Source organism: Aedes aegypti, chromosome 3, assembly GCF_002204515.2.
Source record: "Aedes aegypti strain LVP_AGWG chromosome 3, AaegL5.0 Primary Assembly, whole genome shotgun sequence".
Classification (NCBI taxonomy): domain Eukaryota; kingdom Metazoa; phylum Arthropoda; class Insecta; order Diptera; family Culicidae; genus Aedes; species Aedes aegypti.
The window spans coordinates 297,192,586-297,205,589 of record NC_035109.1 but is presented as its reverse complement, the minus strand read 5'-3'; the positions used below and the strand labels follow the sequence as shown (position 1 = coordinate 297,205,589).

The 13,004-nt window shown below is 41.5% G+C and overlaps 1 protein-coding gene across 1 annotated transcript; it reads left to right on the top strand.

The window, feature by feature from the left end:
* The first annotated feature begins 1,212 nt into the window (after window positions 1–1,212).
* Window positions 1,213–10,708, top strand: LOC5577097 (nuclear pore complex protein Nup85). The gene is made up of 5 exons (XM_021850416.1): window positions 1,213–1,294; window positions 1,740–1,814; window positions 1,872–2,690; window positions 9,365–10,254; window positions 10,328–10,708. Exons 2-5 carry the CDS (start codon window positions 1,785–1,787, stop codon window positions 10,653–10,655), a joined length of 2,067 nt encoding a protein of 688 aa, XP_021706108.1. The 5' UTR covers window positions 1,213–1,294; window positions 1,740–1,784; the 3' UTR covers window positions 10,656–10,708.
* Window positions 10,709–13,004: the final 2,296 nt, after the last annotated feature.

Genomic DNA, 13,004 nt, shown 5'->3' with positions numbered 1-13,004 from the left:
ACTTTTGATGAAATGCGAAAATGTGTTTTAATCAGTTACGCGCTTTTTCTATGTTAGTCCAATGTTTGAGATCTGGGCTCACAGTGACAATTCGTGACAGCGGAATCCCGGCTCACTATGACGTACAGAAATTTTGTATTGGTTTCTCCCTCCCAGGTGGTAACAACAGCGTGTAGTAAATGAAAAAAAAAACACTAAAAATATTGCTTGAGCTGGGCTAGTGTACAATACACAAACAATTCAACGAAATGTATTTTAATTGGTGGTGAAAATATTGTGCTCTGCAAGATAAATCCACGTAATGCGATTATCTGGAAATGTCGATATACCGTCGCAGTGATAATACAAAAAATCACCAAATGTTTCAGATTTAGCAAATTTGAAACATTTGCGTCCATGAAGAACGTCAAAATCCAAGCCTACTTGAATTTTAACGTTGCGTTTGAATTGCGCGCATATCTTCTGCGCGTTACCGCCGCCGTGACAAGCCTTACAAAATTTTTAGAGGACTCATACAAAAAGCGTGACAAGCAAGGGGAAGGGTGTCAAAAAAGTCGAAATTTAGCGTAACATAATTTGTGTACTGAAATTCTCGCATACTCTGAGATAACGCATTAAAAGCCATTGGTAATCATGTGTGTAGCTCGCTGTTTCTGAGCAAGTGAAGGAATAAATATCCAAACCAATATCACTGGTAGGTAGATAATGATCTTTTCTTCACCATAGAGTTGTTAAACAACGTGTAAATCCAATCAAATGCTCGAAAACAATGAGCTACACACATGGTTACCAATGGGCGAGATCATAAGTTATGCGAGAATTATGCTATCATCTAGACCTACGTTTCTCAACAGGGGGTCCGCGGACCCCCGACCATGTAAAAAGCACGCTGAAACGAACACCTCACAGCGAGCCGTTTTTTCGTCGTTGAGGGTTGAGAAACAGTGATCTAGACTTTCACAACCAACAGTCACTTTTCCGTCAGCCAAATTGTTCGAAAAAGGATTAAGAAACTAAACTGCATAAAGTTGACTCTGTCGTCGCGCATTTTAAATATTCTATGCATGAACCAAGGAAACCTGACTTGATTACCGGCACAATATAATTACCATAAATACGTCCGTTTGAAAAAGATATCCTGATCATCAACTGTTTTTCCCGGGAACGGATCATCCCTTTTTGTTTGCGGCAGCTCGTGTAAACATAAACATAACCTGCTGCTGTCACCGCTGTCATTAATCGCCGCCGCGCTTCTGGTTGTTGTTCAAAAAGAGCGAAAAGAGTATTCCCAAAATAATAGCTGTGTTCAATGACTTTGATCGAACTTGCTCGGGGTTGGTTGTACTAGCTCGTATTTTTTGTCAACAAATAACTGTCAAAGCTACTTCGAGCAACTCCAAGCTGCTTTCTCAATGAACGCTCTTTTTACTCTTTTTACTAATTTACCGGAATTCCACGTGAAAAAAAAATTCGCGCACTTAACAATCCGTATCGCTTCGGAATTTTGCTTTTTTTCTCAATGTTTACGTTTTAAACGTCAAAAACACGAGCTACTGCGAGCTGGTTGAACTAGCTCGGACTCTAGCTTCCAACCTGTTTCGAGCGACTCGGAGTTGGTTGGACTCGGCTCAATGAACACAAACCCGAGCGACTCGAAGTAGGTTGGAGTGGCTCAATGAACACCAAAAGCTGACTCGCAAGTGGTTGCAACCAAGTTCGAGCAGCTCGTTGAACACAGCTAATTACAATCATTATTCTAGTTATTTTATGAAATAAAGTGAATTATGGCTTCCAAAGAGAGCTGTCCAACCTTTGTAAGTGATTACCTGCTTGCACCTTCGCCGATTATTGATCGTTTCATTCGTTTTCAGACCATTCCTTGTGCATTCGGGAAGCAACACGGCATTACGGCTTCCTGGTTCACGGAGGACAAAATTTCCGTCACCGCCTACAGTAACCAGCTGCTCAAATCCATCGACAGACGTCCGCCGAACAGCCTCCCGGTCAATGTGTACCATTTGACCACGAACTTCATACTGGACGAACCGATCCTGCGAAGCTTGGTCACGGAATGCAGTAACGTATTCCTGAACCTGCAACTGGTCCGGAACAGTTCACCGGCAGCGGCCATAGATTTCCTCAAGATTTCTCGCAGCTACCGCAGTGCCATCCGGGCCTGTCTGGAGAAGCTCCAGGATTTGATTGCCAATACGGACCTTCGGGATGTGGAGCAGTACCGGAACTACGTGACCATTTTCTACTCGGTGGAATCCATTTGGCACCTGGTGGAGATTCTGATCATCGATGCCAGCTCGGTCAATGCCGTGGTTCCGAATCTTCTGGAATGGGTGCGGTTTCACTTTCCAACGGCGGAACGATTGGCCACGGAACTGTTGCAGCAGGGACGGGAAGTCGATTCCAGTGACGATTACTGGCCCGTCTTGAAGGGATTGATCATCCAAGGTCAGCTCAGTGTGGCCCGGGCGCTGTTGAAGCTGCACACCAACTCGGAGAGCGTGTGCTTTGAGGTGGCCGAACAGATTCTCCAAACCATGCCGGTGTATAGCGTCTACGGAGGGTTGTCCATTCAGAAGTTCAAGTCCCAGTGGCAGTACTGGTCGGCCAATGCCAGGTCCAAGGTGGATGCGGGAATTCTTGCGGTGGAACCGGAACTGGAGGAAATTATCAAGGTAATGCCCCGGTTTGATTGTTAGTCAGTTTGAAGTCGAGCTAATGCAGGACTGGTTTACAGGTCTCTTTTTAGAAACTTGGCCTCTATTTAAATGCAAGTTTCTGAAAAGTCTTAATTTTCCTTTTTGTCCTTGCAGTAAATCCTGGTGCATAATTCTAGAGGGTCCAGAGTAGGCCTATCAGATGGGGGCGTTCTCCTTTTCGACCATATGCCGTCCCGTCCTCTTTTTCTTCTTCTTGGCATTACGGCCTCACATGGGACAAAGCCTGTTTCTCAGCTTAGTGTTCAATGAGCACTTTCACAGTTATTAACTGAGAGCTTTCTTTGCCAAAGTTGCCATTTTCTCATCCCTATATCGTGTGGCAGGTACGACCACGGTGGACAAAATTAAGAAGGTGATATATTCCGAAAACTGACAGCTACTTGACGACGTCATTCCTATCCACCTCGAACAAATTTGCGAAAAAAATGATCTAGTGGTCCGGAAGATATATGGTACGATAGGAGTGACGTCACATGTTTACAATCAAATTTGATATTTACATCAGTAAAGAGCCTGCCTTGTTAATTTTAATGCCGTGGGTACGACGATACTCTATGCCCAGGGAGGTCAAGGAAATTTCCATTACGAAAATTTCCTGGATCGACTCGGATTAGAACCCAAACACCTTCAGCATGGATTTGCTTTGTAGCCGCAGACTATAACCACTCGGCTAAGGAAGGCCCCTCCCGTCGTTCTTTGGAATATTGTGGGGCCTTACGGAAACGGCCGTTTTTCTGAAGTTTTTCATAATGTGTCCACCGGCATTCAACTTCCTATTACTACTAGTTTCTCGGAAAATTGTAAACATCTACACAACTTCACACCGCACAAAAATACAAGCAACAGAAAAAATGACATTTGGACATGACCTCGGAAAATCCGGAACATCTCCGGTATCCGGTGGCTAATATGCAGAGCCAAGCAAATCACTGTAACTAGACCAAATTTGCGGTCGACTGCTTCCGGGTACATCCAATTGATTCCATTTTTTATTAAGTTATAAGCATTTGAATTTTGGCAAAATTTTGCCTATCTCCTGTACCTTCCGGATTTTTTTAATTTCTTCAACAGTTTAAAAAATAGCTGGAGATATGCCTGTTTGAAAACTTACTTGGGATATTAACCAAAGAATTTTTGGAGAAATTTTGCTGAAACAATTTTAAAAATAATGGCTAAAGGTATCTTTGAAGAAATTCCTGATCATAGTTTTGGAAAAAAAAATCCCTGGATACATCTGTAGAGCATTGTCAGTTATCCTTGAACAGGGACGAAAATACTCAATCTACCCTTGCCTACATTGATGCTTGCTGGGTAGAATCTTCGTTGATTTTTATTTGTTTTATCCTCGCCTTGACAACACAACAAAGATTGGCAAAGCGCTTGCGCAAGATTGTCAGTTTGCTTTTAACCTGCTGCTACTCAACCGCTTTTTGATAATCGGAAACAAAAAATGATATTCATTCTAACCAGCTTGACTTTTTTACATTCCGCTTCGGAAGTTGTAATTTTTGCACGAGGCACACTAAAGACGCGTCAATATAATCCATTCCGTGCATCGGATCCTTCATAACTCGTATAGCAGCATATTTTTTAATTAATTTGAATCTCATTGGTAATCAATAGGGACGATGGAAATTCGCGATTTCGCGGAAGACGCGAAATCCGCGAAATTCCGGAAATCGTTAAATTTTGTTATTTTATATGAAAACCACCATAAATTCCAATTCTTTCGCTTACGAAAACGGTTTATTCATCTTGAAGTGGAAGTTTCATCAAAAAATGTATAACCGTTTAGTTTAAGTTTGACGTCGTTCTGGCTTATTACTTCTGTCCAATATTTTGCATTCCCACTCTGAAATCAAATTTATCATCATAATTTGCAAAATAAAAACTATATTTAATGAAATTCCGTGAAATTTGCACATATCTCGCATAACTTCTGATCTCGCCCTAAAAGCCATTGGTAACCATGTGTGTAGCTCGTTGTTTCTGAGCATTTGAATGAATTTTCATGTTATTTAATAACGCTATGGGGAAGAAAGGATCAACATCTCAGAAACAACGAGCTACGCTCGTGGTTACCAATGGCTTTTAGGGCGTTATCTCAGAGTATGCGAGATATAAAGGCTATTTTCACTGAAAATGTGTATTTTTGTGTAAAATATGGCCAACATTATGAGAACCGCGACAAAGCCGCGAAATTTTGAATTTATCGCTTTGGTAACACGCGAAATTTCAAGAATTTTGCCGCGAATTTCCATTGTCCCTAATCAATTTTCTAAAACTGACACTCTGCTGCTTCTGATATTCAAAAACACCAACGACATACGGGCATCGTTGTTTCTTTTGCCCATCTACTTTTGTGCCATCTTCATTGGTACAATCATATTGGTGGTGGTGCGGTTACTTTGATGGTGGCATAAATTCAGTGAATTGAGTATAGTGAGCATGATTTTTTTTCGTCTCTGTCCTTGAAGCTCAATGGGAATGTTGGAAGATGTCCAGGAAAATCCATGGAAGAATCACAGAATAAATTCGTGGAGGACTTGGAATTTTCTTCGGAGGACTTCAGGTGGAATCTCTGAGGTATCCAGAGTAATTATTTGTGATGTTTAACAATTAAGTAAGCATTTTAGTCGACTCTTCACACCTCGATGTTCTACATCCGGATATCTCTCACTATGTCCATGATTGCTTCGGTCCCTTCATTCTGCCTACGATTTCTCTCTCCATATCTCAATAAATATCCTCCTTATCTCGATGTATTCCTGTTGATTATTAATTCCCAATTATATTGCTATATGTCGATATGAACATTATCAAAGGTTACTAGACCAGATTTAAGCGATACATAACAATTTGGAAACTCGGAATGAAGTTTGTATGTTTATTATTTTTCTAGCAACGAAGTGATTTTCCATCTAGTGTCCATTAAATTAATGTTCTTTGTCTCGATCTCTCCCTATCTCGATGGAGATAGGACTGTATTAATATATTTTTTCATCGTGCACTTCTGGTATGCTGTTTGACTAGAGCGTACTATCAAATGATATGGCAAGGGAAATTGTTGACGAATGCAAATCTGCAATCGAAGCAACCCATGAATGTAGTATTAAGATTGAACTCAAATAAAATTTATATAAGTTGTTAGACCGTCACCTAGACCACCATAGGTTATGGGCCGTCAACACGTGTCTAGTGGAAGCGGAAGAAAATTCAAGACTTGAAGCTTTTTTCACTTCAAGAATGGCGAATCCAAATGCAGGAAGCAGCGCATCCGGCGATGGCGTTTTGGTACGACAACAGCAGCAGAGTTTCAACACACTGGGCCACCCCCACATCGAGCGGCTGGTTCGTCGAGAAAACTGGAGGTCCTGGAAGTTCGCAGTCAAGACCTATCTGGAAGTGGAAGATCTCTGGGAAGCAGTGGAACCAATGCCCAATGAAGACGGAACGCTCGCCGCTTTGGACCCTCGGAAGGACAGAATCGCACGAGGTACAATTATTCTGTTCCTCAGCCCGGTGAATTTCATTCACGTCGAGGAGGTAAAAACTGCGGCCGAAGTGTGGAGGAAGCTGTAGCGTACCGCGCGCGTACGAATCTAATCTAGCGCGTTCGGTAAAATGATCCAACCCCTGTCGTTATACGGCCGAGAAGCCGATCGATTATTAAGTAGGCTAAGAAGCGTATCGAATATAGATCCAGCAGCAGAAGATTCTGTGATCTGGTAGAAACTACACGTCGTTTCGTTTTCCCTTTATATCCCGAAAGTTTAAACTAAAAAGTGAATCTGCAAACCCCAAGTTAAACATAAAAGAAGCTTTCGAACACGTTCGAGGACCTCGAGTGACCCGCCAGTGGTGCCTTCTTCACAAGCTAATCACGACGAATCTGGTCAGTTGTGGATCGATGAAGGCCTACGTGAACCGTATGATTTCGACAGCGCATCAGCTAATCGGAATTGGCTTTCCCTTGGACGACAGATAGATCGGCATGTTACTGTTGGTTGGACTACCGCCGGAATATCGCCCCATAGTGATGGGACTGGAAAATTCTGGAATACAGATAACAGGTGACATCATCAAAACCTGAGACGAGACTCGCGAAGACGGTCTTCTTTTTCTGTGATTGCTGAGTTTTTTTCTTATTCAACTTGTTGTTTATAAATGCGCATGCGCATGCGGCGCATGCCGTTCAAAACCTCACATGAACATCTCAGCAAAAAATGATTGAGTTTGCATCACATCGAATCATAAATAGCCGTTCGAGTGAAATTTCATGCCAGCAAACGTAGCAGACATTAGAAATAATTAATCTTTTGCTTAGATTTATCAGCAACTTTAGAAAAAACTGCTCCGCCGACTGAGGTTTTTAATAACATTTTACTTTGAACACAATACTTTTCACTTTTTTAGCCTAAAAAACGGTGGGCTGCATTTGACGTTTCGTGAGAGGGGAATCTGGGCTACATATGACGTTGATATTTTTCCTCTTCGCGAGTCTCTCTCAGATCAAAACCAAGTTGCTACATGAGACCGTTTTGGCAGAGCCTACTACGGAGCCTGCATTCGTTTCTCGACACGATTCAAAAAGTAAGCATGGTAAGGTAACCAAGGCAACGACCACGCGAGGTAAGGGACCGCAATGTCGTCGGTGTGAAAAATTTGGGTACATTGCAAGGTATTGCAATGCCAAGGAACCGGCTCAGCGACACAAATCGGACCATTGTCGCGGAAGGATCCGCAAAACTGCGACCCACGTACAACCCTGATACGATTGATGTGACAAACGTCGAGCTGATTCCGGAGCTAGCAGTAAACCTACTGTCGGTAGGTAAGATAGTCGTTCAGGGTCATTCGGTTACTTTCATCAAAACAGGCTGCAAGATCATAAATCCGACTGGCAAAATCATCGCTACTTTGTAGCGATCGAATAGACTGTTCAAGTTGGAGCAAAAACCATCCAAGGCGCTGGCCTGCCGGAAACGGCAGATCTGTGGCACAAGCGCATAGGACATCTGGCATCGCGAAATCTGGTAAGGTTGCGAAACGGCATGGTTGAAGAAGTGAGATTCCATGGTAACGACCTCGGAAATTGCAAAACGTGTGCAATGGGGAAGCAAATCCGGCTTCCATTCGATCAAGAGGGATCACGTGCGAGCGAAATTCTGAAGCTTGTTTATTCGGACATAGCCGGTCCGATGGAAGAGAACTCGTTATTATTTGCCGTTCATCGATGACAAAACTAGAAAAGTTTTCGTCTACTTTTTGCGCACCAAGTCAAAAGAATAGGTGCTGCAAAAGTTAAGGACTTCCACGGTATGGCTGAGCGTGAAACTGGAAAGAAGCTGAAAGTGCTGAGGACGGATAACGGCTGGGAGTACAAAAACTGGAATTTCGAGAACTATCTCCAGCATTTGGGTGTCCGTCATCAAACCACGGTGGAGTACACACCGGAACAGAATGGACTCGCTGAACGAGTCAACCGAACAGTGGTGGAACGCGCGAGGTGCATGCTGTATGAAGCCAAACCGTGCTGGGCAAAGGCTGTGGCCGCAGCAGTCTATCTCATCAACCGATCACCAACGAAGGGTACCGAAACAACACCGGAAGAAGCATGGACAGGTCGCAAACCAAATCTGTCGCATATCCGAACGTTTGGAACTACCGTAATGTCTCACGTGACGAAGCAAAAACGGAAGAAATGGGACCAGAAGGCAGACGAGTGCATCCCTACCAGCTACGATGACGAGGCGAAGGCATACCGCCTGTACAACTTGAAATCCAAGCAGATTACTTTCATCGATGAAGGAATTATCAAGCGAGACAACACACCAGCTGGAACAACCGACGACCAGAGGCGCAGCTATGTCAGGTTGGAATTCATTTGACTTTGTGAAATAATCTCACATTTGCCGAAGCATGTCCTGTCGTTAACAGGAGATGTAAAGATATGCATTTAAGGCTTCTTCAAGAACTAAGCCAGTAATTTATTCTACAATGTTTCCATAAATTAATACAGCAGTTCTTTCAAGAGTTTCCGCGCAGATTCTTACAGAGTTTTCATTGTGATTTATTTTTATTTTTAGGATTTCTCCATCCATAATATCATTTCGTGTCCTCATCAGATTTAAAAAAAAAAATTCATAAATATTTCTTTTAGATTCCAACCTGAAAATTCTCTAAAAATGCTTTTAGGCCTCCCTTACCTTCCAGAAGAACCGCGAGGAAGTCCTCAAGAGATGTATTTAGGGTTTCTTGAATATTTTCCAGAACCAGAGCGATGATTTTTGTTAATGGGACTGCTACCGATTGATTCAGCTGCTTTATATCAATCGACTGATCTATCCCGCCAAGTAATTATACCGTTTTGGACTTGTTTGTTCATTTCAATGGTAGCTTTGCATAGAAAAAACTCTTGGAAATGTCCATCGTTAAGTGTCTGGTCGGATGCTCTGAGGAATTTTTATGAAAATTCTCATCTGCGGGTTCTTAGTTTAGGGTATTTAGTTTCTTTTAGTTTTGTTGGTTCATGTTAATCCTGTTTGGTCTCTTTTTTCAGACGTGGGGTCCTATTCTAAAGACTCAGTTGCTACCAACTCTGCTAATGATTTTTTAAATCATTTCAGCTTGTGATTGGAGATCGCCAAACCTGGACTGAGCAGTGCCGATACGCATCATGTTGGTATGAATACTTTCCTGGATATCTCTTCTACACGGAATCGACCTGCAAGTACTACGAGTTGGGGACGTTTGCCAACAATTGGCTTTCCCAGTGGATCAGCACCGGTGGAGCAAATCCGTCCTATAAGTATCTAGACAAAATTATTCTCTCGGTCATGGAGAACAACCTTCCGCAAGTATTGCACAACATTCAGAACATCTGCGACAACAAGTGGTTCGTAACGCATTTGGTGGATTTGTTGTACCATTGCGGTCAACTCACGCTGTCGACCGGAGGCAACGTCGAAGAGCAGGACACGGAGAAAATGTTCCGAGAGTCGTTGCTGTACGATTTCGGTTGTCTGCTCATGTCTCGGAACTCGTCGCTCTGGGAAGCCGGGTTAGACTATTTGGAATTCTCTAGCACGGAAGGCTTGGGTGCACGGGAAGCTCTGCTGAGCAGAATTCCCATCAAAAATGAGAAACAGGCAATGAAGCTGATCAACGTTGCCAAGAAGAATGGTTTCACTTCCGTTGAAAGTGAAATCTGTAAAGTCCTTGTCAAGCGCAACCTGACCAACAAACAGTACGGTAATGCCCTCGAGTGGGCCATTCGGTCCCGGGATAGTTTCTACGTAACAGCGGTGGCAAATATATTTTTGGAGCATTACTGCAATCATGGTGAGATTTTGTGCGAGGACGTGATTGCCAACATTGGAGCAAAGATGTTCTGTTCACCGAGGCTGATCTTCCTGGTCAAGTACTACGACTTCCGTCAGTTTTTCCTGGAACGGTCGTTTGCTCAGGCTGCGGAGTTGCTGGTCAATCTGCTGGATTCGAAGATTACGCCGAGCTAGTAAGTTTTATTTTGCTGTACAAAATCAAGCTTCAATCATAACTAACATTCTTTCCATTTCTCTTCTCTACAGTTTCTGGCCATCGCTGCTGGCAGACACCATTCCCCTGTTGGAGTTCAAGGAGCCCGTCATCCCAACCAAGGAAACCTACACCATCCTGCACCATCTGGAGTGGGACCTGGTGCCAATGATAGAGAAGCGGAAAGAACAACTTCGGGGCACTCGAAAGGTGGCGGACACCGGAGAAGATGAGGCTGATATCGACAGCCAAGCTCTGTTGCCCAAGTTCTCGTCGAATTTGTTGAACAACTGTACGGATGATCTGGTTAAAATGCTCCGCTTAGCTTGCGCCCGCAACTTAGCCAGGGCCTTCATCATCGAGAACACTGTTGCCGATTGAGATTTGGTGGATGAGTGCTAGATAATAGAATAAAATGTTCATTTCATTTCGTAGATCAGGGCGTTGATCCATTATTCAGAATGAAATTCCCTGACTTTGTAGTCGGTTCCTAGAAAATTCCAGTTATAGATTTTACAAGTAATTGTCAATAGCACAACTAGGTAGGGTACCGTAATTTCGGGTGAAATTGATCATTTTTCACGGTTTTTCTAGTCTGTTTTCTATAATGTTAATTGTGCCAAACAACTAAATGCAGGAAAACAAGTACGAAGGTGAGCCTCATCGACTCAGGTACCGAAATTTTCTAACAAATGTCATTTTAGTGTTAACAAATTTTTCTGAAATAAAAAATCAGAGGATCTTATTTCGGGGTGAAATTGATCACTTGTCAATGCTATTATTGTTAGTTTTCAAAACAACTCTACATGATAAATTTAAGCTCCCTGAATCAGAATATGCTTGTCAAAATCTTAACAATGCAATATTTAAATAAATAACGAATAGTTAAATTTCAAGAATTTCGCGGAAAACGCCTAAATGTATGCAATTTCCTAAGGAATTCAATGATATCTAACAGAAATTCAATTATTTCAACCATTTGAACTAATTGGTACGAGTTTTGGTGATGAAATCTGGTTTGGGGATCTATCTCAAGCATCCTCACAAACTTTCAGGTTTATACCATGTTCAAATCTTTGCTTAGAAATAGAAGTTTATAGGTGTTTGTCAATACTGCAGCGTGCATCATTTTGAAATTTTACATTATTTTCATAGTAATAAACATTCTTCAACGCAAAAAATTTCACAACACACAATTTGACAATAGTTACGACAAACAACATTCATTTACTGCAGCTTACATTGATATTTATGCTCCATGACGAATAAATAAAATCGTGTGATACGATGATCAATTTCACCCTTCTGATCAATTACACCCGATTTTACGGTAACTCGGAATAATACGCCCCACTTAAATTTCAAAGGATTACGGAGTCTTTTATATGTAAATATGATTGCATGTCGAAACATTTATGTTGCGCATATATGTTCTTGAAAAAGTATAAACAATCAAAAATATTGGATTTCAAGTTTTTGGCGTAAAATTTGGGATCTGCTAGGTAAACTTCATGGTAAATGAATCCCGTCCCTTACTATTGAACTTATTACAAAAAGTTTTACAGGAAGACGACTGCCAATGGACCCTTTTAGTCTAATCCCTTCAGGCTATTTTACCCTCAGCATGTGGTGGAATTCTCTTTGGAAAAATTTCTATGACGCTTTGAAATTTCTAGTTATTTCCAGATGGCTGCTTTATAAATCCTCCATAGAGTTATTCGGGATAGCCTCCAGTTTTTTTTCATAAATTTCTAAGTAATTAGGGGGAAATCCCTAGATTCGATTCTTCGAAAGTACAGGAGTTATTTCAGGGATCCTTATTCATTAAGGGTGGCTTTAAAACTTACACAGGTTTATCAGAAGTTACTTTAGGATTTTTATACTGAAAAAATAATCTTGGAAACAGAGACATTCCTGCAACTTTCAAAACTTACTCCAGAAAATAACATAGAATGAGTGGAGGAATTTCTGTAGAAATCTTAGAAAGAATCTCTGGATCAATTGCTGAAGATATCGTCAGAGAAATCATAAGTTGAAATCTTAGGAAGTCCCCAGAAATTCCTGGAGAAGTTATTGATTGATTTTTAGAAGATGTTTTGCCGAAGAATCTCAGGGGATGTCCCAGGGAAATCGATGGATGAATCACTAGACAAAATCTTGGATAAGTTAGGACTATCTTGAAAAAATCTTGAAGAATTTTTGTAGGAATTCCAATGATTTCTGAAATAATCTTAGGAGAAATTCGATTTCTGATTTCTGTGGTACTCTTTGGTTTAATCCTGAGAGGGAGACACAGATACTACACACGAAATTTGTACAAAGTTTTTTTTAAAACTGCAAGATAACTCTGGCATGCCAACGACTATCTAGGCAGGCTTGGTAAAAATCGCTAGTTTTTGTTTGTTGTCACAGTTTTCTATGCGCTTAATTTTCATATTTATTGAAAATAGTAAAAAGATGCGTATTCCAATAAATTATATTCAATTAGAATAAAGGGTGCTCACATGACGTTACTTTTGCATGTACATGAATTGATTCTCATTCGATTTTTGTTACCTTTGATGAAATGCAAAAATATGCTTTGATTAATTACGCGCTTTTATCATATTTGTCCATTGTTTAAGATCCGGTCTCACGTGACAGTTCTTGCTCGGCTCACTTTGACGTAGAGAAATTTTGCATCGGTTTCTCCCTCCCAGGTTTAATCCAGGTTAAATTCCTGGATACGTT